At 40.9% G+C, this 27,719-nt stretch overlaps 3 protein-coding genes across 11 annotated transcripts in view; 2 read left to right on the top strand and 1 right to left on the bottom strand.

Moving 5' to 3' along the window:
• Nucleotides 1-12,208, top strand: PSTK (phosphoseryl-tRNA kinase). Of its 3 annotated transcripts, none has more exons than XM_081074137.1 (6): nucleotides 1-281; nucleotides 2,946-3,237; nucleotides 3,483-3,681; nucleotides 6,156-6,231; nucleotides 6,749-6,842; nucleotides 9,744-12,208. In XM_081074137.1, the coding sequence occupies exons 1-6, from the start codon at nucleotides 66-68 to the stop codon at nucleotides 9,941-9,943; spliced, it is 1,077 nt and encodes a 358-aa protein (XP_080930263.1). In that variant the 5' UTR covers nucleotides 1-65; the 3' UTR covers nucleotides 9,944-12,208. The 3 variants fall into 3 exon arrangements, with proteins under 3 accessions (XP_080930263.1, XP_080930264.1, XP_080930265.1); XM_081074138.1 differs by lacking the exon at nucleotides 9,744-12,208 and adding an exon at nucleotides 7,933-8,142 and having other exon boundaries at nucleotides 18-281; XM_081074139.1 differs by lacking the exon at nucleotides 9,744-12,208 and adding an exon at nucleotides 7,209-7,379 and having other exon boundaries at nucleotides 18-281.
• On the bottom strand, nucleotides 10,443-27,121 carry IKZF5 (IKAROS family zinc finger 5). Of its 6 annotated transcripts, none has more exons than XM_081074131.1 (5): nucleotides 26,968-27,108; nucleotides 25,212-25,360; nucleotides 17,765-17,947; nucleotides 15,657-15,839; nucleotides 10,443-14,418 (listed from the first exon to the last, which is right to left on the bottom strand). In XM_081074131.1, the coding sequence occupies exons 3-5, from the start codon at nucleotides 17,895-17,897 to the stop codon at nucleotides 13,475-13,477; spliced, it is 1,260 nt and encodes a 419-aa protein (XP_080930257.1). In that variant the 5' UTR covers nucleotides 17,898-17,947; nucleotides 25,212-25,360; nucleotides 26,968-27,108; the 3' UTR covers nucleotides 10,443-13,474. The 6 variants fall into 6 exon arrangements, with proteins under 6 accessions (XP_080930257.1, XP_080930259.1, XP_080930258.1 ...); XM_081074133.1 differs by having other exon boundaries at nucleotides 17,765-17,932; nucleotides 26,968-27,107; XM_081074132.1 differs by lacking the exon at nucleotides 25,212-25,360 and having other exon boundaries at nucleotides 17,765-17,932; nucleotides 26,968-27,121.
• ACADSB (acyl-CoA dehydrogenase short/branched chain) overlaps nucleotides 26,850-27,719 on the top strand; it is a 28,310-nt gene continuing 27,440 nt past the window's right edge. For both annotated transcript variants that reach the window (XM_081074130.1, XM_081074129.1), the window contains exon 1: nucleotides 26,850-27,396. In XM_081074130.1, the coding sequence (XP_080930256.1) occupies nucleotides 27,355-27,396 (42 nt within the window). In that variant the 5' untranslated portion in view covers nucleotides 26,850-27,354. The remainder of the gene's footprint in view (nucleotides 27,397-27,719) is intronic.

Raw genomic sequence — 27,719 nt, 5'->3', positions numbered from 1 at the left:
CGTGCGCGGGCGGAGGACGGGGCGGGACGCGGCGTGCGCGGCCGCCTCGGCTCTCCCGGGGCAGCATGAAGAGCGCGGCGGCCGCCAGGGACGCGCGCGGCGAGGGGCCGCGGAGGCTAGGGCTGTGCGTCCTCTGCGGGCTGCCCGCGGCGGGAAAATCGACCTTGGCGCGGGCCCTCAGTCAGCAGCTGCGGCAGGAGCGGGGCTGGGCCGTCGGCGTCGTCGCCTATGATGACATCATGCCAGACGCGTTCCTCGGGGAGGCGAGCGCACGGCCATTGGTCAGTACGGAGGGGGCGGGGCCTGCACTTGGCCAACAGAAGGAGATGTACACGCTCCTCTGTGTACTGGGCGGTACCCGACGTGGGGAGGGAGCCCTAGCGGAGCGGGAGAGACCGGAGTTCCAGCAAAGTGGAGCTGGTTTAGCCTGTTACATTGATGCAAAAGTAATTGCGGGTTTTGCAGTTATGTTTAACCCGCAGTTACGTTTGCACCAACATAATAGAATGAGTTGACTCCATCTTGGAGTAATTCATTGTAGAGGTTTATATGTACATTGGAGACATGTATGTGTATTCTGTGCAGTGAAGTCTTAAGACAGGGTTAGGTTCTGAAGTCAGCGTGCAAGGTGGAAATCCCCCATAGACAAATATGCTCTTGAAAATCCTTTGGGAAGATTGTTCGTAGAAGAGGGATAGAATCTCTAAAAAATTCCAACCACAGCCAGTTTAACATGCAGCCAGGAGTGAATCCAGGTTTTGTGGGGCTTGAAGTTTATGCAATTTGGGGAAGAAAAAGAATACAAGATGGTAAGTAACAAAATTGCTATGACCACGGCTCTGAAGCTCAGTCTTACTCATCTCCGTAAACTTGCATCTGCCAGCATGGGAAAAGATGGCTATTCCTTAGTAGACCACCACAGAAAGTAATGGGCTTGCACTTAGGGACCTGCTTGTATGTTCCAAGTACATACTTCTCTTTGAGGCCTCGATCACACTCAGCACTGAGCTGCATCCTCTTGGAGACACGTGTGAAAACTGAGACCTGGGGGGAGAGTAGATTCATGTCTCCCATATCTTATGCTCACTCTAGAGCAAATACTCTTTGGTTGAAATATTCTAAAATTTTTAAAGTTATTTTTGTCATTTAGTGCCTGAGTGTAGATGAATTCACATAAATAAAATGCAAATGTGATGTGATTCCACTCTATATCCATGGTCAGACAATTAAGTTCACGAACTGATCCTAGAAAAAGTGCTACATACCTCATTGCTGAATATCGCTATGGTCACCTTCGAAGTGCTCCCCTTCGGAAGCTATGCACCGCCATTGCCTAGTCCACCCTTCAAAGCAATTAGGGAACTCTTTTTCTGGAGTGGCCATCAGAGCTGTCATCGTATTACCCTTGATGTCCTGAATGTCCTCAAAATGTCTTCCTTTCAATATTTCCTTTATCTTCGGGTAAAGAAAGAAGTCATTGGGGGCCAGATCAGGTGAGTAGGGAGGGTGTTCCACTACAGTTATTTGTTTCCTGGCTAAAAACTCCCTCACAGACAGTGCTGTGTGAGCTGATGCATTGTCCTGGTGGAAGAGCCATGAATCATTGGTGAAAAGTTCAGGTTGTCTAACACACGCAGCCTTTTCAGCACTTCCAAATAGTAAACTTGGTTAACGTTTGTCCAGTTGGTACAAATTCATAATGAATAATCCCTCTGATATCAAAGAAGGTTGGCAACATCGTTCAAGATGTTCATTGCCAGACCTGGCATATGCAAGAATTCAGTACATCTGACATAAGGAAAAATTTTGGACCACTCCACCAAAGTTACATACTTCCCTTTTCTTGGTGAATTGTGAGGTGAATACAGTATCAGGCCCCTGGCAGCACCAGTTTACTTAGATGATAGTATTTTCACCACTCCGGAGAAAGCCAAAAGGTATTGATGGGGATTGTTGTATTTGCTGGGCTTTTCCTTGCTTTTCTTAGGTTTTTTCCACTCTCTCCCTATTGACAAAGGCCATGGGACTCATCTAATCACATGAGAAGGATCTCTCACCTTTTAGGAAGTGATCCCTCTTTTTAGTGGATTTAGCTGATGTATTTGTTGTATGTGCTGTTACCTCAGTGAGGTGGTAAAGCAAGGACAGGCAAGAGAGGAATGGTGATTTCCTGTCGTGTGTTTGACCTCATAACTCTGTCAGTGCTCTCTACAGCCCTTGAGCAGCCCAAGGTTACTTGTATTTTCAAGCTATTTACTCTCTTCCCCTTAATCTGCTTCCTCTATCTTTCCCCATCACATTCCAACCCTGTTAGCCTGAGGTCTTTTCCTCTTGACCCAGGGACCTTTCTGCTGATCCTTTATGTCCAGAACTTTTCTCATTTCAAAGGCAAACCAGCATTGCTGTGTCATAGCCAGCCTAATTTATTTTGGCAAGATACTGATTTTGGCTTTTCCTTTCTCCTGGATGGTAACAGCTTTTCATTCTTTCGTTATTCACTCATTTAGTTATTCAGTTATTTAATATACATTTCCAGAGCACCAATTGGTGCCAGACTCTCTGCTGGAGGCTGGCTGTACAGTGGACGAGCAGGGACAGAGAAATGTGCAAACAAATGCCTAAACAGTGGAAACCCTGCTCGAGTGGAAACCCGACACACACAGAACAGGGTGTCGTGATAAGTAAGGGAGGGTCTGAGCTGCCTTCTGCATGGCGGAGTCTGAGAAGAGTTCCCAGAGGACTAACATCATTGGGGAGGTGTCTTCCAGGCAGAGGGAACGGTATATAGGAGGACATGGAGACATGAGAATACAAGCTGTGTTTGTATTGAGGATGCCAAATGGTAGTGTGGGATGAAAGTTTCATTTGGGGCAGGGTGGCAATGAGGCATGACTGTCTTACTGGCCAAAGCCTAATATAAATTGCAATTCTTCGGTCTTTTATAGCCATCGCAATGGAAATTGCTTCGACAGGAACTGCTGACGTACATAGAATGCTTCTTGCTGGCTGTCATTAACAGGTGTCAGATGGCTGCGCCACCGAACAGGACTGAAGCCATGTGGGAAAATTTTATAACCTGCTTAAAGGATCAAGATCTCCTATGTTCTGCAGCGCTTGAGGCCCAGTCTTGCTACCTCTTAACGAAGACTGCAGTTCGTAGACCTTTGTTTTTGATTTTAGATGACAACTTCTATTATCAAAGTATGAGATATGAAGTCTACCAACTGGCTCGGAAATGTAATTAAACCATTTTTTCTTACACACAGAGACATATATTTCCATATCAAAATCATTATTGTCTTTAGTGAGAATTTAATGGGATTGGGAGGTTTATATGGATTTTCTTCATTTCCAAAGCTAGATGTTCATTCAGTATTACACATGGTTTTCCCTGCTGCGGCTGGGATAATGTGTCTAATATGTTTATTTCACATTTAAAAAATAGCACAGCAGTAACTTCTGTGGTTTCAAATTGTTTTCAGATTCATTAGGCTTTTGCCAGCTGTTTTTAGATTGTTCTCTCGAGACCTGTTTACGGAGGAATGACCAGAGACCTCGGGCACTGCCAGCCGAGACCATCCACCTGATGGGAAGAAAGATAGAAGAGCCCAACCCCGAGAAAAATGCTTGGGAACACCGAAGTCTCACAATTCAGAGTTCAGCATTTTCTTCTGAGGCCAGGTATCCCCCTCAAAGCCATCCTTCCCTTTGTGTCTCCTGAGGCAGGCACTGTGCTAAATGCTTTACTTATATATAGTTGGTTAATTCTCACACAGGCCTTAAAGCGGTATTGTTATTAATATTTCCCTCTTTGTGTAGGAGAAGAAACTGAGTGAGACCGTTTAGTATGTCCAGAGTCACCAAGCTTGTGACAGCTGAGATTTGCCCCCAAGTTTGTTTCAAATGTGCTCTTGTTAAGATCCTGCTGTGTCCCAGAGGTCAGAGCAGGGAATACAGAGTAGGACATATCTTTGGTACTCTTGCAGAAATAGCATGCAAGTCTAAATAGGTTGCCCAGTAGTTTTCTTATAAAAAGAAAAATACCGGAACTGTTACTGAATCTTAATTTTGCCTTAAACCTCACAATAGTTATGTGCTTGTCTAGGGGAAGCTTGTGGCCATGGTGCCTAATGCATTTCGGTCACGATATATGCCTATGCCTTGAGAGTTCTAGAGCAGCACATTTCTAATGGAAAGTTCACTGTTTCACTGATGAAATGTGCTCCATTCACACTGTCCAGCATGGTAGCTGCCAGCTACATGTAACTCTTAAGCACTTGAAATAGCCAGTGCAATTGATGCCCTGTATTTTAAATTTTATTTTAATAACTTGAAACTTCAGTAGCCTCATGTGCTAGTGGCTATTGTGTCAGACAATGCAGTTCTGCAGGTATATTACTCTCCACCTCTCCTTAGCCCCTGCCTGACTATTGTCCGTAGACGGTCAGTAATTTTTAAAGGCTAACTTTTAAAAACTCATTCTTCAAAACGTTTAGTTCCCATGCATTTAATTATACTTGGGACATACTAAAAAAAAAAAAAAAAAATTTGGGTTTAAGTGACTATGGTTTATAGGGTTTATGAAAGAAGCTACGGCTGAGGTTTCTAATTTTAGCTTCTCATAATATCCTGAAGGCTTGAGCAGACACGTAACCGCTTGATTGCTCATTCTGGAATACGTAAAATTTTTCCTTTGGGAAAGAATGGCTGGTTGAGGCATTGAGCTATCCCATGAGAGCAGCATAAGGTTTATCGTCAATGCTTTCAGACCAGTGAGGACCAGTTCTTTCTAGAAGCAAGGAGGGGGCTTCTCCAATGCCAGTGCAAATGCTTAGCACTTAGTCTGCAGTTTTATCTTGGGTCTGAAGATGGTCGCCTTTTCTCAACATATCCTCAATAGTCACCACGTAACTGTGAACAGGTTGATGGATGTCTGGTGGCCCTGTGCAAGAAGTTGAAAGGTGAACTGACAACTGTACCTTTCCCAGGCTTCTCTGCAATCTTACTACTTTATAGGTCTAATCTCATTCAATCCTCACAACATCCCTGTGAGGGTAGATACAGTCATCCCCCTTTTATAGATGGGATAACTGAGGCCCAGGTAAGTATAGTAACAGCCAGATAGTAAATGGCAGAGCCAAGATTTGGATCCAGTGCAATCTCACTCACTCTAGAACCTGGGCTCTTTTCAGTGACAAAAATCATCTTGAGGTTGAGGTTTAACGCAATTAATTCACTGCCCTAAATTTTTTCAGTGCTGCCCTTTGCACTCTGAGTAAAATTCAGAGTCGTTACCATTAAGGGAGGTTATCTATATGTTGTAACCCTGATCGACTCCCAAACCTCATATCCTACCACTCTCTCCTGTTGCTCCTTTCCAGCCAAACCAGCCTTCTCTGTTGCGTGAACACAAGAAGCTTGCTCTTGCCTCAGGGCCTTTGTACTTGTTGTCTTCTCTACCCTTCCACATATTTATGCTTGACTGGCTTCCCTGAGCATCTGAACCCTGAAGAATGTAGTTAGATTACCCAGGCACTCTTTTGTCATAATCACTATGTGTATGGTCTTAACTCACCACTTGTCACTCTGAAATTATTTTCTGCTTATTTATTACCTGTCTCTCTCCATTACATTATCCCTTGGAGGAGGCATCTTGTTTCACCCCCAGCCTAGCACATAGTTTCACATACATAGTTGTACAGTATTTCTAATAAATATTGTTAAGTGAATGAATTCCACCTCAACTCTCCATGGCTGCTGGACAAATGACAGCTTCGCTAACTCATACTCAATAAAGGAGCAGAAGCCAGAAAGTAAAGACGGGGCATCTTTCTTTAGGGAATAAAAGAGAGTTCTGGGAGTCTGAAGTTCAGCACTTAATGAGGGTAGAGAGAATGTCTTTTTAAAGCTTATTGATATATCTTTGGAAATTAATATTTTTTTAAGGAGGGTTTTTTGGTTTATAATTTAAGCTTTTCCATTTCGATTTTACAAGAAGTTAACTTTCCAAATTGTTTTGTTTTCTCCCTTTTGTTTAGGACCGTGGATTACAGCACTTTTATTCCTCCAGAATTCAATTTGGTGTTCACAAACACAAGTTATTTAAAAACAAATGTTTGCTATGAGGATTTATTTTATCCCACCTTCTCTTACAGCCCGGAGTTGACTGATTTATTGCTTACTGCTCTGGAAAATCCAGTAAAGTATGTTGAAGATAACATGGAACAAAAGGTAAGCCTTCCAGTTTAGTTTTAGTAGAAATAAGAAGGGACAACTTTTTGTAGGAAGACCTTTTTGAGCTGAGTGAACAATGTGAATAAAATGTGGAAGCAGCTTTGGCACTGCCTTGGCATGTCGCCAGTTCTCAGCTTCTGGTCCCTGGGTGCTGGAGTGCACTGGGGGCCGCTTGCACTGGCTGGTCACAACTGTCTGTCAGATTTTCAGAAATGTTGGTAGCTTGAGATGGGCAAGGATGGGCCTATTTATACCACAGAAATTGACAAATACTACAGATAAGTTTTGTTTTTCTGGAGAGCCCTGTTGTTGGACATTTATCAGCATCCCGTTGCCCCGACAGAACCCAGTTTGCAACTGGATGTATTTCATACAGACCCTGTCCTACGGAAGAATAACTGGAACAGAAAAGCCACTTCGATTTTTCTTTTCATCTCTTCAAGTCTGCAATCCCTTTAGCCTTGCCTTTTATAAAACTCTGTAATCGTTCTATAACTATGTCTGTATTACATAGGAAACAGACAGAATTATTTGTTCAACGAACATTCTTCATCAAGCTGATCAGACCCTCCGAAGAATTGTCTCTCAGACAATGAAGGAAGCGAAAGGTATGTTGGGTAGTTACATTCTGTTTAGTTGAGTAGTCCAACTACTGCTACTCTTGTTCCCTTGATGCTTGGGTGGTTTATTAGCTTTCAGCCATAAAGTGTACATCATGTTTTCAGTTCAAATATACAACTGGGTTATACAAAACTAAAAATTCTACCCCTGGAACTGGGTATTCATTCATCCAATAAATCTTTACAGAGTGGCTACTCTACGAGGCCTTTTTCTAGATACTGGGGAGTTGGGAGGGAGCAGACCATGGTAGTGAGGAGACAGACAGGGAAAAAAAGTGAATATATGCCAGTGCTCTGATGATAAATCAAATAGGGTAAGGCAGGGCAGAGTGATGGGCGGACTTCTTTTTAAAGGAGTAATCAGAAAGGCTTCTCAGAGATGACATTTAAGCACAGATGTGAATGAAAGCGAAGAGCAAGCCATGCAGATATCTGGAAGATCATTCCATGGAGTGGACACATCAAGTGCAAAAACCCAGAGGTAAAGATGTTTGGTATGTTCTAGAACAGAAAAGAGGCCACCGAGCCTGGGGTGAAGTATGAACAGGAGCATTCGGGGACCAAATGTAAAATCAGCATGGAGTTTAAACAAGCTCAATATACTGTCAGTCTGAATTTAGATGAAACATGTAGTAATTATAGTTTTATAAAATAATAATTTCTTTCGATTTTAAACATTGAACTTTGCTGTATTTAAAATTTGATTTAAAAAAATAACAGCGTAACATTTCATGAGTTCCTTTTATATGCTAAATGCCTTATATTTTTTCTAGTCTTTACAATCCTATAAGATAGCTGTGATTTTACAAATGGCGACGTGAAGGTTCTGAGAGGACCTAGTAACTTGCCCATAGCCGAACAGCTCCTAAAGACTGTACTGGGGCAACCTGGGATTCAGACTTCAGTCTGCTTGTAGTGTGTGCTTTCTATACTCCCCACACCACCAACGAAAGCTTATATTAATACCTTTACAAATGCTTAGACATTGGAAAAACCAACAGTATACTAACTGTATTTGTTTTTCAAACTTTTTTTTTAACATGACCTGTAAGTAGATGTTACATTGTCACCTCTGCAGCTCAGTACGTGAACACAGGCGCACAAAGAAGGGTCACAAAACCCTCACATTTAAGGAACACCACATTCTGTTTGATTTCATTTTAGAAAAATACTGGATGCAACTTGCAACTCACTTATGGGTTATAATCCAAAGTATGAAAAACAGGCCTGGAACCGCAGTGGCAGCATGATTAGAATAAAAACAAAAATAGTTGCAGTTCTATCTCAACCATTTGTCTTTCTTCTGTCTATAACATGAAGGGAAAGGGTTACAGCGTTATGCCCCCAAATCACTCTTGACTCATTTCCCACCCATTTAAAAAAGATAGTTTTTTTTGGCTTTCTGATTTTTGGTTTTTCGGGAGGGAGGTGGTACTAGGTGCTAGATCTGTGCTTAAATAAAATTTAAAATGCAGTTCTCCTACCATCAAGAAAGTTCATTTTTTAAAAAGCCGCACAGAATGGGAAAAAGTATTTGTGACTAATGTATCTCGTAAGTCCAAAGTATCCAAAATAAATGACTCTTAACACTCAATAATAAAGACAAATGACCAAATTTTTCAAATGGGCAAAGGATTTGAATTTCTCCAGGGAAGAGATACACGTGGCCAAGAACCACATGAAAACATGCTTGATGTCATTAGTCATCAGGGAAATGATGTCAAAACCAGTGAGACAGCACTACAAACCCACGAGGACCGCTGGAATCAGTGCAGGCGAGGCTGTGAGAGTCAGAGCCCTCCTGCACGGCTGGTGGGAATGGGAGATGGTGCAGCTGCTCTGGAAAGCAGCCGAGCCGTGCCTCAGTTAAGCGCAGAGGAACCCTGAGACCGAGCAATGCCACTAGTAGGTATATACTCAAGAGAAATGAAAAATATGTTCATATGAAAATTTGTACACAAATGTTCATAGCACTGTTATTCACAACAGCCCAAAGGTGGAAGCAACCTAAGTGTCCATCAGCTGACAAATGGATAAACAAAATGTGGCCTCCCCCTACAATGGATTATTTAGCCATAAAAAGGAATGAAGTATCAATACATGTTACAACATGGGTGAACCTTGAAAACATGCAAAATGAAAGCAGCCAGTCACAAAAGGCCACATATAAGTCCGGTCATGTGAAATGTCAGAACAGGCAAATCTAGACAGAGTAGGTTAGTGGCTGCTTAGAGATTGGGGGTGGTGAGTACTCAAATACCTGTACTCTTTAGTATCAACTTAAAGAGTACAGGTATTTGAGGTAATGATATATTCTAAAATTGTGGTGATAGTTGCATATATCTGAGTACACTAAAACAACTGAATTGTAGTTTAAATGGATAAATCAGATGGTATGTGAATTGTATCACAATAAAGCTTTTACAAAAAAATTCAGCTCTTCAGTCATACTACTCACACAGCTGGGGGCTGCCTGATTGAATAGGGCAGATACAGAACATTTCCATCATTGGAGAACGTTATGTTGGACAACTGTTGTAGGTATTATCAGTTTCAAAACCAAATTGTCATTTTCTGGCTCTACTTTTTTGCCTTACTACCTGTTAGTTCAGTAAGATTCAAAGTCAAATATCTTGTCAACAATAAAAATAAATCCCTTTCAGGCTCATCTTTTCTGCTCAGGAATTTCCCAGCAAGTTATTTAAAGGATTTGCTTGTATCACATTAATGTAACCTTTTGTCTATATTATATCAACTCAGTGGTATTGTGATTATTTATAGAAGAATCTAATTGGTTTGTCTGAAGTAATCATATTAATTTCCTGGTGTCATTCAACAGCCCAGCTTGATTTGATTTACACAAATAATTTGAGAATATCTTTATCTTAGATGAACAACTGCTTTCTTACAACTTGAAGCTTCTAGCAGAAGAACTTAACAAGCTCAAAACAGAGTTTTTGGAAGACCTACGACAAGGAAACAAAAAGTACCTGTGCGTTCAACAAACCATTGACATATCAGATGTTATTTCTTCTTTTCATTATGAGAAAGGTAATATTGTACAGAAATATTTTTCAAAGCAGTGTTAAAACTTATGACTTTCCAATCAAATGTCTGATGTTGGTTAAGATTTTGTAGCAACAGTTTTGTATTACTGGATGTTTTCTAGGCCAATGATGTAAATTGCCAAAGACTTGTTATTTTATAAAAATCAGTCATTCTAAAAGATCCATTTATCATAACAGAAATTACTTCAGTCAGTCACTTGTCAGATGTGACAGGGATAATTAAGCATCAGAGGCAGCTGCCTTCATCATTTCTGCGCCAGAATTCTTAGGGTAGGGCTGGGGAGGGACAGGAGTCACACACATGGTTCTTAAAGCAAAGAAACTAGAAAAGAGACAAAACGTGCATGTCTGGAGCTGTTGTTTTTAACTCGTGACAGATCTTCTCATGGGTAAGGCATTCTACAAATTCAAACTAATGTAGCCACAAAACCTTTTTTTTTTAGCTTAATATTTTACGTCCTGGAAAATAACTAACAAATTAATTGGATCCTGGTTTTCAAAAAGAAAAATCGAGATCATTAGAAAGTTATTTTTTATTCATATATTACAAAAGCAAAGCTTCTTTCACAATATGGACTACATACTAGGTGTGGTTATTTCAGCATTAAACTGCTTTCTGGAATCCCTAAACAATATATAGTGTTTTGCAACGATACTCAAGTTTTATGTTTTGCATACAAAATAGATGTTCTTTACATCAAAGTATACATTAACAAAACAAGTTCTAGAAATCACCCTCTTAGACTATTTAATGAAAAAGTCCTTAGGGAATTTTTAAAAAATAATACATCCATTTGATAAATATTTTTGTAGAACTTAAAATAAGGTTTATCTTTGAGCATTTTGTTTTTGAAATTTTCCTTTGTCAAACAGTTCTGCAGATGAATGGCAAACACTTATTTCTAAAATGAAATAGCACTGGGAAATATCCAATGGAATTCTTTTCAAGGTAAAAGTATAGCCTTGACTTGAATTTCAAAAAGTTATAGTTATACACTCTTATTACTAAAATCTGAAATAAAATTATTCCCTATTAATCTATTCAGTTTCTTTAAAAAATACTAGTGGACATAAATCATCTACCAACTTTAAAAAATCTAATCTTATGTTCACTGAACAAAAATAAATTTAGTTTCAGAACACCGCCTATTAACAGCAAAGTACTATAAATACTGCATGTTAAACTTTTCCCAACAACTCATTTCTATAAAATAGTTGATTAAAAATAAAATGGGACAAATATACTCAATCTTTAATGAAAGACAAAATTTAAATAAAATCCTAATCTTTTAAAAAATATAATACTAAATATTCTAAGGTAGAATTGCTTCAAAAATTTCAGTGCATTTAGAATTGTAGCTTTCAGGCATCAACACCTTTGGAATACCTTTAAGTCACAGGAATATTAGAATTATACACTCTAGTTTATAATTAGGGGGAAAAAAGTCTTCTCTGTTTAAAAATGCACCTTCAAAACATCTTTAGTTGTCGGAAAAATGTATTTGTCACTATTTGGCCCAGGATATAGTTAATAAACTGATTTTAACAAGGGAGTTCTTCCCCTTTGTTTAATGAAAATTTTCATTTTCTATAATGGGTATTGCCTTCATTTGAAGAATAGAAGTGAGAGGGGAAAAAATAATCACAGAAGTTTCCAAATGACAGCAACCTGTTTCTTTCTGGCAACCAATAAACATCCGGGCAAGGCTATACATTTGGAAATGGCTGCACTAAACTGATCTGAGCGGTGAGCAATTTAAGCAACAGAGCAAAGCAGGATTGTAGAATTTTAGATGCACAAGCCTCAGATTTGACAAAAAGAGTTATAGTTGTTTGGAGAGTCTAAGATGCTGCTTCTTAGAACAATGCAACTGAGATTAGTTGAGATTGGATATTAAACCACAGAACTCACTCAAATGGCTTTCTAGCATGTGGGAGGGCAGACGATGCATTAACTTGGCACTTAGGGGTATTTGTGGACATGTATCATCAGCATTCCCCTTTTATTTGCCATAGGAGTAGCGGTCCTTTTTCGTTAATAAACACTTAATAGTTCTTTATGAAGCCAATTAGTAACACTTTCAAGCTTTGATCCAAATTAAAAATAAAAATTTTTGCAAAGTACACGGAAACCAGCAGTTAGTAACAATATATTTTATTGTTTGACCAAGCTCTCTTCAGAGTAAGCTAGTTATTACACGATATATAAACAATAGCCTCCTATTCAAAATTACTCTAGATTTAGCAAGTCTTATTTTTGTAAATAAATTAAATATGTTCAAATGCATTTTATATCTATTTTTACATTTCTGTATCTTTTCCTAATAATCAGTTTCCATATAGCTTTGTCACTCACTGTACAGGAAAGACTGATAAAACCGCAAATAAGCATTACAACTTAGTCACACAAAATATTTTCAATGGCCAATTCTGAAGAGAAGACCAGAATTCATTTTGGATATATGTTCTCATGTTTTAAAACATTACTTCATCACCACATTTTTCCATGTTTCCATACCTACCTTTTTTGGGAAATTACGGACAAGAATGAATATAAGGCAGGAAAATGAAACTTCAGAGATTATTTTTTAAGGACTGCATTTCTAGGAATAAGATGGATGACTTCCACTGTACCTCTTTGGTCATCAAAGGAATAAGAGGAATAACAGTCTTAGTAGAAATCAACCTCACCCGACACTAACAATGTCAGAATGAAGGTTTTAATGAAAAGTTCAAATTAAAAGGAAAAAAAGGCATCTTCATCGATAATCCTCTGATATTTCTAGTGTTCTCATGTATTTACCTGTGGTTTCTAAAATAGAATAAAAAGAATCCAATGGAAAATTGACGTGTTTAAACTAGAAATTGAACAAGCAGGTATTTTAAATATTCAACTCTATTTTCAATGTAAAGCCTTGTTTCATTTCTTTTCAGAACTTTTATCTCATATTTTTATAACTTTCATTTCAAAAGAATTAACTGTTTTATATTGCCCCTTATGAAAAAAAGGTTTACTATAGCTGAAATGGCTTTACTATTATCAGTTGAAATGAAACTATGTAAACAAAATAGTATTTCAATTAAGAGCAATTTTAAAGGCAATTCCTCTACTAAACATTGAACTAAGTCGTAACATTTTATAAGAGAAAGTAATTTACCATTTTGAAATATGGCAGAAATAACATCTAGCTACAATGTATCTATTGAAACATCAAGAGTATTGATAATCTTCGAAGTTTTTATGGACCACAAGTATGGGAAATTTAAATGAACACCTGTTAAGACTGAGAATGCATTTCAGTTCTCAAATGTCTAACTGAAAGGGAAAAATAGACACCAGTGTGTCTAGCTATTCTACATATATGACCCTGACTGGACTTTTATGAAAAAACAAAAGGAAAATTTCTTTCCATTGTAAAAGTTTTCTATAAATATAATGTATAAACTTTAAATTAGCAGACACGTTATTAAGGATGGACATCCCCCCAAAAAAATAAAACTACAAAACACAAAAAGGCAAAACCAAGTAAAGCATAATGTGATTGTTGCCAATCAGTGTTGGTTATGTTGCCCTCTTGCAAAATGACAGGCAAAGTCGTACTTGTTTTTACATTTACACCCACATATATTACACTGAAAAGGATTCTCATAGCCATGACATCCCATGTGAATCGTGTAGAGGATGTTGTCCGCGAAGTACATGTCACAGTGCTGGCAGTGGTGGAGCAGCTGCGGGTCCTGGACTGGCAGGGTCGGAGCCGGAGTGCTTGGCTGGCTGTTCCCTAGGCTAGGAGTACTCGTGTGGGCGCTTGGTTCACTGCTTGGACCCGCCACCGGACTGTAGTTCCTCTGACTATGTGAAGGCCGGGGCTCGGGGCTCGTGGGGGAAGAGCTCTGAGGAATACTTGCTGACACTGCAGAAACTACTGCTTGGGCAGAGGGCTGCTGCATCAGGAAAGGCTTCTCGTCGGGGCAGGGCACTACATCAGGGGATGCAGGGTTTTGGTTTTCAGGTGGCAAACTGGACAGCTGTCCTGCTAGAGTGGAGAGCTGATTTAAAGGGTTGTCAACCAGGAGTTCTTGGGGGTCCCTTGGCAGGCCACCAGTTGACGTGGTTTTTGCCATACTTTCATAGGAGTCAGTCTGGATGTTTGGGATTTCATGGGTAAAATCGTTCAGGTAGTCTGGCTTCTGAACCACCATGGAAGGTGGACTTAAGTTGATTAGTGCTCTTCTGCTATAGCCCAGATTGCTTGTTTTCTTCTGTAAAACCCCCCACATTTTCTTGCTGCTTAAGGAAGACCTAGTACCTTTAATTGGTACCATTTTATGCTTGCGCCTTCGATGATGGGACAGGTTGCTTCGATCACTGCAGCGGAAGGAACATAATTCACATTTGTATGGTTTTTCTCCTGTATGGGAACGCATATGGGCTTCCAAATGACGCTCATAAGCAGATGCAAATGGACATAAGTGACATCTATGAGGTTTCTCACCTGTTTAAAAAAAATGCAGGAGAAATTGCAAGAGTAGCTCATCCATGAAGTTTCCCATTTTGTCCATTCATTAGATTTGAAATTGATCAAAAATAAAATGCTTTTTAGAAATATACATTTGCACAAAAGATTTATTAAAATCTGTAAAGAAACCTACAAACAGCTTAACAACTCATCAGCAACAGTTTGAGATATAACACGTATATTCTATCACTCAGTATAGTATAAAAATTGTTGCAGCTTCAACTGGCATTCAAGGAAAGAAATAGCACAAGTGACAATAATATTCCCTACATAATAATTTTATCAAAAGCCTGCCCCAGAGTTGTACGTTCACGTATATATCTACACGTGAACCGTTATTCATACGTTTTGCACACACACAAACACCCCTTCCTTGGGGGGGGGGAAATACAAAAAAACCTCTTTTAAGAAGTCCATATATTAAGAAGAAAGTTCAAAATTGACATGCTTGCTAGGCCAATTATGAGTTATGCAAAGTGTCCTTTCAAAATTGCCAGCTTTACCACTTTCTCCTTTAGTTAGCGCTCTTAGTTGAAGATGGCCAAACACGTAAAATAAATATCTGGAATACGAGATTTGGAGTCATTCATTCAACAGTGAAGTACTGAGTACCTATTATGTGTCAGATGCCATTACGCTGTGGGGGCATAAAGATGGCACTGACACAATCCTTGTCCTCAATGTTTTCACGCCACCACAACACAGCACACCCAATATCTTTCTTGGGACTATGGGAAGCCGTTGTGGCACACAGGAAGGACACGTAACCTGCTCCCGGGGCAGGACAAGCTGTAGATAGGAGGGTTTCGCAGTGGGAGGGATGGCTAAGGGGAGACGTGAGGCCCGCAGTGTAGTCTGTGACTCTTTCCCCCAGTCTGCAAGTGAAACGCACTAAGGATCAAGATGAGAACATCTTATCTCTTCACACCGCTTTCAGCATTCACCTGTCCCGCCTGAGAAGCAGACAGATGTTGAGAGATTATTTGGATCAAGAAGAAAGAGACAGCTAAAGAAGGGGAAGCTCTGTAAGGACCTCACTTCCTTGTATGCTGTTATGCTATTGCTTTGTAAAAATGGAGTAACTTCCCCATTTATTCAAACCTTATCTCAACCTTCATTTTTTAACTACCAGAACTAGGTATATACAGATCAACCTGCCCTCCTAGGCCCCTCTCCTGCCCCCAAAGAAAGGCCTTCTCAGCCGCTTCTGTTACCTGTGTGGATTCTAATATGTTCAATAAGCCGGGCTGTTCCTTTGCTGGCATAGTTGCAGTACCGACACTTGAGCTTCCCATCGAAGGTCCTTTCAAACCCGTCCACTAACATTCCTGAGTTTTCATCCAGGGAAACTTCAACAGATGGGTGATCAAGTCCATTCTGATCACCATCTGTTCCAGCTGTAAACAAAGTATGCAAAAGAAATCATGCATCTCAGAATTAACTCAGTGTAGCATTTTAGTCTTCAGTGGTAGAAAATCTTTCATAAATTGATAGCTTACTTAGCTTAAAAGTTAAATTCTTAAAATACAGACTTTCTGAACTGAGGCTAATTTTATACAAAAGCAATATTCTATTTATGAGAAACTCTTAGGGGGATCTCAAATTACTTACAAATCTTATCAGTCCTCAATATGCTTTTGAAGAAGAGGGTATCATACTTATTTGACAGGTGAGGAGTTGGGGGTACATAGTAATGGCATCGTTACACACGAGTTTAAGATGCTAGCCTCTTCTACAAATATTAATATTATAATTGGAAGTCATGAAAAATCTCCCCAAATCCTAACTCTATTTTCTTTAGCCTAAAGCAATTTATGTTGAGTTCTGCACTGTTCCACTCAGTTTATACATATGTCCTAGATTCTGGGTAGCATTTAGGATCTTAAAATTCTAGTTAAGCACATAAATGAAAATTCTGTATTTGATTCCTCTGAATGTTAGAACTCTTAAGAATTTGAGGGCTAAAAGATATTTCTTTGGCTCTTTGCTTTTAATCTAATCCAACTACTTCTTTGGGTAGATAGATAAAGAAACTGAAGGGGCAAGTGCTCATAATCAGGAAAACCAGCAAATGGTGGGGACCACAGCCCTGGTCTCTGGAATCGCAGTCCAGGAACCTATACACTAGTGTTTGCAGGAAAATGTTTACTCCTGTAGCTTCAAGGGAAAAGCACTTCTACCCCATCCCCAGGAGGTGGCATCGTGGGTGTGAAAAGCTCAAGCATCCCCCAACCCCCGTTCCTCCACCCCTCACCAGGAGAAGTCATTTTGCTGGTTGGTGCAGGTACAACATCTAACAATGCCATTGCACTGGAGGAACAAGGCTCAGTGTCCTGCTCTCCCACTGCTTTCCCAAACCAGTGACTCTCACAATTTAATGTGTATATTAATCACTTGGGGGAGCTTATTAAAACACAGATTCTGATTCAGTAGATCTGCGGTGGAGCCTGACATTCTGCACTTTTAACAAGCTCCCGAGTCTCTGCTGCTGGTCCCTGGACTCCAAGGCCATAGACCATCTAGGTCAGCAGCCAGCCCACTTTTCCTATGAGGGTCATAGAGTAAATACTTTATTTAGGGGCCATATGGTCTTTATAACTACTCAACTCTGCCGTTATAGCCCAAACATAGCCATACTTGCTTATTTACAATTTTCTATAGCTATATTTCAATTAAACTTTATGGATGCTGAAGTTTGAATTTCACGTCGTTTTAAAGTGTTAGGATTATTCTTTTGATTTTTTCCAACCATTTTTAAATGTAGAAACCACTCTTAGCTTACAGGTCATACAAAAACAGCAGTCCAGATGGACTCACAGGCTGTGGTTTGCTGACCAATGAAGGTTTAGAAACAAATTCCAGTGTGTGGTAAGCAAACCAGTCACAGTCTATGGCTGCTTTCTCTATTCTAATTTCTCCTCCTAGATGGGTAAACATGGTCATCCCTTTCTTCATTTTAAGAGTAGGAACAGAAACCCCCATTTTGTTTCATGTCTGATCCAGATTTCCTAATGGCAGAATCTTCTGTGTACTGAAATTGATGTTTGAACCCTTTGGGTTCCTTTGGGTCTACTAACAACCTGAGAAGGGTATTTAGAACTCCTAAACTTCCAACAAGACCAGAAAGCATCTCTAGAGCACGTTAAGCCGTTGGGGAGTTTCACTCTCCCTCAACAAAAGCCTCATATGTTTAAAGAAAACAAAAAAAATTGCCTTGGATCTTTTTAGGAAAAAATGGAATGATTCATAGTATGGATAACTACACACAAACATTCTAGATTTATAAAACGTGGGTTATTTAATAGTATTAAGATGAGTCTACCTCCCTGAAGAGACTCTGCTTCTTTGTCCCCACTAACTGATCCAGAAATCATGTTCACATGGTGGGTCTGCTGAGTCAGGTATTCCTGGAAATCCTTCACGAAGTCCAAAGGCTCTGGTTTCTTTTCACCCATCTTTGCCTTTTAGTTTTTTAAGTTTACAGTTACACCTAGGGGGGAAAAAACTGAAATAATTTTACACTATTAAGGGAGATGCAGTATGTATTAAAACAACAGTGACGTTATTATGGGCAAGGAGCTATGCAAAGCAAGAGGACAGTCCCTGCCTGTAAGTAATGTACCACCTTCCAGGGGAACTAGAGACATACACAACCTGGTGAACAATGAGCATGTTTGACATTTCAATAAACTGGGATTCAAACTAAAGTCTTTTAAGAGGATGGAAGGAAATTACGAAGACAAAAAGAGAAAATAAGTCCAGATGAAAGAAACAGACATATCAGCAGGGATTATCAATGGAGACAGTAAAGAAACCAAGTGGCTCAATCCAGCTGTCAGAATTCTTGGGATGGTGGACATGCTGCTTACCTGCATTCTCCAATAGAGTTGCTACTAGCCACATGTAGCTACTACAGATGGATGGCCCGAGTTTTTCATTCTATTAAATTAATTTAAATGGAAATAGCTACAGATGGCCAGTGACTACCACATGGACAGCAAAGGCTCTTAAGTCATAGAGGTCACATAAATGAAGACTCTAGAAATAAGTGATCTTGAATGGGGTGGGCAAACCTTTCTGTAAAAGGCCAAATAGTACATACTTTAGGCTTTGCAGGTTATGCAGTCTCTGTCAAAACTACTCAACTCTGTCCTTGTAGCTAAAAGCAGGCATACACAATCTGTAAACAAATGGCTGTGTTGCAATAAAGCTTTATAAAAACAGGCATTGAGCCCGGTTTTGTCTACAAACTGAAACTTCCGAACCTCTGCTCTAGAAATCCAAATCACCACTCTATCACCACCCATCATCCCACTCACTCTGAGAATGGGTGGAAAAATTAAGAAAATAAAAAAATAAAAATTCCTCATGCTGGAGTAGAGAGGGAAAGTCTCATGTGCGATTCTGTAATCACAAACTATAAACTGTTCCTCACATCGACTTATGGTTCAAATTCACAAATTAAATCACCAAAAAATTTTCTAGTAAGAACAAAATTAGAAGTCTAGCTCCTAGGAGGCAAAAAGTATTTTCTTCCAATAAAAATATTTTTATGCAAAGGCAAAAGGTTGTGAAATGAGAGGCTTCCCATAAAAGTACATTTTTCAGTTAACATAAACTTGACGATGTTTTAAGAACCCAAACTTCTATTTTAATTGACTTAACTAGAAATAGACTAACCTTGATTATGTTAGGAGCATAGATCATTGTACCTTACAATAGTGCAGTGACATCCTCAAGAACTAAAGAACATAAGGCTGTTTTGGTTTCCCTTGTTTACTGTACCCAGGCTGAGGTATTCCTTGTCTTCCCCTCTCCTTGAATCTAATTTGTTCTTTAGCGAAATAAGGACTTGCAAGTGACCAAGTTCTCACTTTTCTTAATAAAACATTTATGAATATTTTCTCCCTTCTTACCCTGTTTCCCCAAAAATAAGACCTAGCTGGACAATCCGCTCTCATGAGTCTTTCGGAGCAAAAATCAATATAAAAATTACTATAAAATAAGACCGGGTCTTATATTAATTTTTGCTCCCAAAGACGCATGAGAGCTGATTGTCCGGCTAGGTCTTATTTTTGGGGAAACACAGTAGAAGCTGCCTAGGCGGGGTTTAAAGGTGTTATTATTACTACCTCTTTTAACTATTTTCTAGAAAGTTGGGACTACTGAAAGTCTATCCTCGGGGATGAACAGAATACTACCGTATTTCCCAGAAAATAAGCCCTAGCATGATTTTTCAGAATGCTCATAATATAAGCCCTACCCCAAAAATAAGCCCCAGTTAAGATCGTCAGCCAGACGGATGCACTAAGTTGCAACACAAGATGGACACACTGAATTATAAAATAATGATATTAATATACAATTAAATATAAATAAATAATATTATTGACATTAATTCCTAAATGATAATATAAATATAATTATTTGTAAATACCCAAGCGGGCGCCTTTGGATGAGAGGTAAATGCCCATGTAAACAGATGAACTTGAGACAATTGGAGTACAGACACAACACACAAATAATATGTGCACTTGACAACGAACAGACATGGTTGTGTCTAATATGAATCTTCATAATTCAGTATGTCGTGTGTTGTAACAGACGTACTTAATGCACTCGTGTGAAATAAAGAAATGTTTTCTGAATTTTGGTGCCTGCAATTTTTCGTGGCTTTTGTGTGGACCATCGTTCTTAACTGTCATCATTTTTGTTGCTACTCCTGTCTCATAAGTCTTCAATTAACATTTGATTTAATGGTAGATTTAAAGGGAATAATATTTTGACCCCCAGACAAGATGAGTGCAAAAGAAAGCTATTCTGTCGAGTACAAGAAAGGAATCATGGAGGACTCCCGGGGCAAGAATCTTACGGCTTTCTGCAAAGAGAAGAAGTTGGATCTCCGAATGGTCCGAAAATGGCGAGCAGAGTATGATAATCTCAGTCAACAGATGGACAAGGGAAATGCTAAGAAGCACAAGTGTGGATCAGGTCGGCAACCATTATTTCCTGAGCTGGAAGACATTGCCGTGAAAGGATTGCTGACAGGAGAGCAAAGGCTTTGGTTGTGCGCAGGGCTGATATTCAAGTATTTGCCCTTGCAATGGCACCACAGTTAGAATATCCTCAGAAGAATTCAAAGCATCACAACACTGGCTGGATGGCTTCCTTCAGCGATATGAACTGTCTTTAAGATCGACAACATGGTTCAAGCTGGAAGACACTGAAGTTATTAAACGTGTACTTGCATTCAAGTCCTTTGTTGATGGGGTCGACTTTTCTAAATACCAACTCTCCAACATTATTGCTCTGGATGAAACTGCAGTGTTTATGGGCCAAGGATCGCAAACAACAATTGATCAGAGGGGTGCCTCGTCCATCTACATTCCCGCTGCTGGTTACGAAAGTGCACGTGTTACCTGTATTTTGGCAATTCATCTGGATGGAAAGAAAGCCACACCTCTAATCATCACTAAGGGCAAGGAAAGGTTGAACGTGTTTCAGGCATTTACGTTCTTGAAACCGAAAAAGCCTGGTGCACACAAGCAGTTATAAGGAAGTGGGTTGATTTAATGCTGCCACTTGTTTTGCGAGGTGGCCAAAGAGGTCTGCTGGCCTGGGATTCCGCCAGCCCTCACCGCACTAAAGACATGAAGAACTTCCTTGCAGAGAGAAGAATAGATCAAATGAGGATTCCCGCAGGAACGACTGTCTATCTCCAGACCCTTGATATTGCAATAAACAAGCCATTCAAGGACCATTTGCGCATGGAAATCAATGACTACACTGAAACTAGAATGGAGAGAAATCAGCGTGGAAACTTGGTGAAGCCTAACCTGCAAGAGGTTGGGAATTGGGTGAAGAATTCAAGGCATAAGATCACTGCCAGCTGTGTTGCCAATGCTCTACGAGCAGGCTACATGGACAAGACGTGCTCATTTAAGAAGAGCTCTATTGCTAGACATGAGAGATTGGGGCCACTGGTTCTACAGGAAATGGAGTCGCAAGAAAGTCAAGCCGGAATTCGGGGTTTGGGGAGTTATGACTACGTCCCAGAAGATGACATGACTGTATTTGAAAAAATGTAGATTGTTGTACACGAAAAAATAAGATATTCCCTGAAAATAAGTCCTAACGCGTCTTTTGGAGCAAAAATTAATATAAGACTGGTCTTATTTTCAGAGAAATATGGTAGTAGCTGAAACTTACTAGCTGTAAGAATATGAACAGGGACTTTTCTTAGCCTTCATTTATTTTATAAAATGGGACAATAATACCAATGCTGTGCTGTTTTAAGTTTTACAGTATGTATATGTAAAGTAGCTCACAAAATGTGTAGCAGATGGTATAGTCTAAGATAATAGTGGCTATTTCTGCTGCAAAACATGGTCACACCATGGATTAAGAAATTCCTCACTGTCCCAGATTCAAAGGGCTTGTCCCTTTTTCTATCAGCTCATCAAATGAGCATCTTATGTTACCATTTTACATATCTGTTCCTGAATTACAACGAAACTAACATGGTCTACCTTAGTCTTATTAATTCATATATCCCAATTTGTAATTTTCCAAATCTATTTGAAATTTCCCAAACTCATCTCTTATTTTACTCCTGTAGGCCACCCACCTTTTTAAATCACTTACTTGCTTTAGTCTGGCTCAAGTTTCTGAACCTAAACGACTGTTGCTGGTTTCTGAACAAGTTTGTTTCAGTTGCTTTTTCCCATGTTTACTTGAACTGGTTCTCTTTGTTTCCTAATCATTGTATTATCATTTGTTTTATGATTATAGTAGATTCTGTTGATTATTTGTTCTTTAAAATTTGCCCTTTGGTTAGGGAAAAAAAGTGAGCCAGTCAGCTCCAATGAAAAAGATTAGGAATTAGATCGAGATCAACATATAATAAGGTTTTATCTCAATAAAAAGTGGAAAAGACAACTCAAAACACACGGGTGGGGAGAATTGTAAAAATAGACATAAAATGGTAACACAGCACATACAGGTGTAGAATGAGTTCCAGAAAGAGAAAAATAAACGAGAAATGATTAAAAAAATAATGATCATGATATTTCCAGAATTAAAGATCTCTTTCAGATTGAAAGGGATTAGAGTGTAAAATAGAATCTATGATAAAATAACACTTAGAGATATTATTGTGAAATTTTAAAATCTCAAAGAGAATCATACAAAACTTTTTAGAGAGGAAAGGCAGCCCACCCCCATAAGAAAAACCATCACATTGCACCAGGGTATCAATGGCTACACTAGGTGCAAGAAAACAACAGAGTAATCTTTTATTCAAACTTAGAATGTTTTAACTTCCTCAAGTAGAAAAAGGATATCCTCCCAAAATCTACATCACAATGGAGAAAATTTAAATTCATTACCTTTAGAATCAAGACCAAGACAAGAATGCTCGGTAGTCAACATAATACTGGAGGTAGAGGCCCCCCACAATAAAGAAGGAAAAAAAAGAAAAGGTATGAGGATTGAGAGGTATTTAAAATAATAATAATAATAAAAAGGTGATCTGGGAAATTGTTTTTAAATTGTAAATGCTGTTACGCCCTATAACTGGTCTGTGTTCTAATTGTAAAAGTTATAATTAAGAAAGAAATCCTGGGATTTCACATTGCAATTTATCATCACTTCTTGCCAATCTGTTCATATGAAAACTGATTGTTTCCACTGGAAAAATCTGAACGTACTTTGATAGGCTTCAATAAGCAAGGTAAATCTTACCAAATTCTGGTTAGAAAGTATAGAAAAAAAAGCAGACTGCCAGTAAGAGCAAGCAGAAAAAATTGATACTTTTATACATGCATCTCAAGTTTTAAGAACACAAAGGAGCCTAATTAGAGAGGGTGGCTGTCATATTTTGACAGTCTTGGCTATTATCACACTGTCACATTATAAATTTCACTGTTCCCTGCCATAAATTATGTGCTGATGGACTTAAGAAAAAAAAAGGGGGGGATGCCAATGGGAAAAAGGAAGATAACATTGTAAACATGAAAGAAAACAATTCTTAAATTAGCATTTTAAATATATTGATAGGTTTGTAAACTGACATACATCACCCCCCAAACCCCGCCCCCCCCCCCCCAGCATGACAGACCCTTGCAGAGCGCTAGTCCCTGGAACAAATGATTATGAATGAATGGTGCCTAAATCTGAATAGTCTTTGGTTCAAGACCCAGGTTTCTTCATCTCAAGTCAGCATTTCTAAGCACAATAATTCTGAAACTACAAAAAGCTTCCTGATACCAAAAGAAAATACAGATTTTATACCCAAACCATCTTTCTGTCTTTAATAAAGTAGTCAACAGTCTCAGGATTGCAAGTTTCATCTAAGAACTTCACAAATTAATTGATATCTGGAGATGCCTCTAAGACACTAATAAATTTTAAAACCTTTGCAAAAACAACACAAAAATCTACTTTGGGAAATCAGCAAACTAATGCTTTTATTGGAAGTATCTTTCCTACTAGCCATGAATTAAACACCTTGGAGCTTGTTAGCCAAAAAATTACACAGAATTTCAAGGTGTAAAATTATTTCAACAGAAAAAAGAAACATTTAAGAGTTTTCTACTTTTATTATGGTGTATTCCAAGCCTGATCTACTCTTTCTGTAACTGATATCTAATTATATCAACCAAATAGAAGATTTTCCCCCATATTTTACGATTATCATTCCTTCTGATACAGCAAAATTTGAGTCCGTTCTGTGATTACTCTAATTAAAACTAAACTGGGTCTAGTATGGTATTCCATGGATGTAGGTACATGTCTGTATAGAAACTAGCTAGAATATACCTGAATTATTTCTATGCCAGTAGCTTCTCCAAACTTATCCATTTCAAGGATCAAAAATTAGGTTCTTACAAAACAACCAGAGCTACTCATGCTAGTGAAGAAAATTACTTGAGAAATAAGCTTTGCTATCCCCAAAGAATGTGAAAACCTCTTAACCTTTTAGCAGGTTAATTGTAACTATTCTCTGACCTTTCTTTGATTTCTAATAAAAGATTTATGTGTATGAAGTCCTCTGATCTTTCTTCTTCAGCCTCATATTACAATGGGAAGTTGTTGATCAACACACACACACACACACACACACACACACACACACCCTCCCTCTTAACTAGTAGCTCACACAACCTCTTAACCAGTAGTTACCAATACAGAGGCATCATGATGCAAATTACAAGACAACTACAACTATGAAATAGAGAAAATATAAGAACCAGAAGTGGTTCTTTAACCTACCTTCCTTCCAAAGTCTACCTTTTTTATAAGTTATAGAATTTTGAGAACAGGATTAGAGAATAGTAGAATCTATTTTATCCACCCAGCATTTTTGAGAAGGGTTACTAATCATAAGATATAATACTTAGCAACTAACTTACTTATACAATAGCTTAATTTGGGGGTTAGGTAAGCCTATACCCATAAAATGATTGCAGTTTAACAGTTGTGTTTCCTTTTATAGCCAACTGATTATGGTCACTGCAAGATTTACTCTGCCATACAACACCTATCACTGGAGAAGTCTGACAAATGAGACTTGGTTTATGTAGGGAATAACACGCACCTTCAAAGAGAATTAGAACATATTTCCTGAGAACAGAAGTGTCAAAAAAAAATTCTTTGAAGACAAAAAGGCACATTATAAGGCTTTGGGTAATCAGAAAACATAAGATAAAAATAAAACACAAATAAATACAAGTTACAAGAAATACAAAAGCAGAGTTACACAATCTAACCTTTTCACCCCAAATCAGTTCCTCCTTTTTCTTGCCACTCCAACATTGATGAAATGTATAGTAATTGAAATTTACTCTGGAGACACACCATGGGACTCCAAAAGGCCATGGAGGGAATTTCAACTAAAATTGAAAAGCCATACAGAGGTCTGCAAAGAAAAGCACACCACAAATCAAAACCTTTATGACAAAAAATTAGCCATCTGCAGGTTTAACAAGCTCATAAAATAGCGTGCCAAATTTTTTTTTTCACGTGTTTTGTTCGTTTGTTGGTTGGTTTTAAAGAGGGAGCAGCTCCCAGTGGCCCACTGGTGTTTCTGCACCACGTTCTAAGCGGCGGGGCTCACCGGCCACCCCAACTTGTGCCCGTTTTGCCACGACCGGAAAACCGTGCCAACAGACAACCAAAGAACCAAGCAACAGACCCCCTTCAACGACAGGTCCACAGAAATCACCCAAGTAACACGCACTAGTGTGGCTGTTGCTTTTAACTGGTGGATTTCATAAGGTTTCATTTTGGGCAAGATTTTTAATGTGCTTCCACATTCAAGGAAATTTCGTCTGCTCACGGTACACGTCTTAAAGGGTCAGGCGCAATACCGGCTGAACACCTGCAACTGCATCAAAACCATGCACGAGGGAAAACTTTCGTGGGAAAGGGTTTAAAAAAAAAAAAAAGACCCACCACGCACACCCCAATGAGGGCACATCTGGATTCCCGCTTTCGAATCCCATCTTAACCCAAAACACTCACGATTTTTCTGGACCCCCCTCCCTCGGGGCAGAAAACCCCAAACACCTCGACCCGCTGTAACGAAGGCCCAAGAAGTGACTCCGGCGTAGCTGCGCGGAAGGCACGACGTACATCGAAACGAACGGCATTTAGAAGCTGTTCGCCCAGACCCACGACTGGCTGAAAAAGTTGGCTCAGCCAAGTTTCGCTTCTTCTACACTGGGTTTCCTAAGACCTCAGCGTAACACGCCTGGAGTTCGCCGTCCGCTCGTCACCCCTGCTTCGGGTTCCCAACAGCACGCGAAGGGGCCACTCCCGGGACCCGCGTTTCGTGGCGGATGAAAGCGGCCGCACTTCAGTTCAGACGCGAGTCCCCGGCGCCGACCAGGACCGTGGCGGCGCGGCGACTCGCGCTCCGGGCAGTTTCTCCGATGGCGACTCCGACGCTGCCCGAAGCGGAACAGTTCTCGGCCGCGAAGCCCTCCCCTGACCTCACATCCCCCCAAAGCCGCGCGCTCCAGCGGGAAGATCGGACCCGCGGGCAAGGCCGTGAGATAAAAGACGGGGGTCGTAAAAGTCGCCCTCCCACACGTCGCCGGGGTCTGGCGTCGGGACGGCGCGCGCGCCAGGACGCGGACCGCCCGGGAGACCCGCGCCTCGCCAGGCCCCGCGCCCCCGCGCCCCCGCCAGCACCGGGGCGCCCCCTGCTCGACCACCTGTCAGAGCCGGAGGCAACTCCCCACCCTGGCGCCCGCAAGCCCCTGCCCGACGGCGCCGCCATCGCAGGCGCCGCTCCCTCCGGACTCTCGAGGCCCCAGGAGCCGCACCTTCTAAACTCGGGCCAGGAAGGACCGGGTCGTGACCCTACGGGCCGACGGAACACGCCCGACCCTCCGCTGGGGACTGAGTCCCGGGCGGGGTCAGCCGGTCATCCGCGAGCCCGGCTCTCGCCTCCCGCCGCTCCTTCTCGAGCGTCCTGCTCCGCCGTGTCTCCGCGATCCGAGCCGGCAGTATGCTACTTACCACCTGACAACCGCACGGAGTAACTCCCACCGCCTTGTTCAACGCCGCCGCTGTCTCCGTCGCCGCCGCTGCCGTCGCTGTCTTCGTCACCGCCGCAGCCACCGCCGCCGCCATGTTTGGTGTGTCTCCGACTCCCTTCCCGCCCCACTGCCTTGCCCAAGTCTCGCGTGAACAGGAGTAGCGCGAAAGCGGAGGGGGGGTTATGTCTCTTTTGGGGTGCCGTAGGCCCGAGGGGCGGGGTCAAAGAGATGTAGGGCGGAGCCTGTTTGGGGGCGGGGCGGTGTGGGCGGGGCCCTGGCTCCCTTGGCCTCCGGCGACTGCCTTGCGACACGGCGACTTAAGGAGCGATTTCGAGCAATCGGCGCCGCCTCCAGGTCTGCGGCTGCGATGGAGGGAGCTGCACTACGACTGTTGCGCGGCCGCGCGCTGGTAAGTACGCTGATGGCGAGCGTCCGGGGAGTCCGGGACGACCTTCACCCCAGCGGCGGAGTCTTCTAACGGGACTGGGCGCCCGCTCCGCATCCCGGGCCCGAGCCTCATTCCCTCCGCCGGGTCAGTCTGACCCTTCACGGCGGGCTGACACACGACCCCGACCTCCCTCCCGGCCTCCGGCCGAGCTGGCCTCGGCTTCTGTAAGGGTGGCAGTGGCCGCCGGTGCGAAGGGTCCCGGCGCTGGCCTAGAAGCTCCCCCGGCGGAGCCAACGCCTTGCCCGGACTCGGAGCTCCAGCTGCCGAGTGTCCTCTGCTGACTC

Source organism: Rhinolophus hipposideros (assembly GCF_964194185.1).
Source record: "Rhinolophus hipposideros genome assembly, chromosome: 15".
In the NCBI taxonomy this organism is placed as follows: Eukaryota; Metazoa; Chordata; class Mammalia; order Chiroptera; family Rhinolophidae; genus Rhinolophus; species Rhinolophus hipposideros.
The sequence above is the reverse complement of the archived record's forward strand: the minus strand, read 5'-3'. Positions and strand labels throughout refer to the sequence as shown.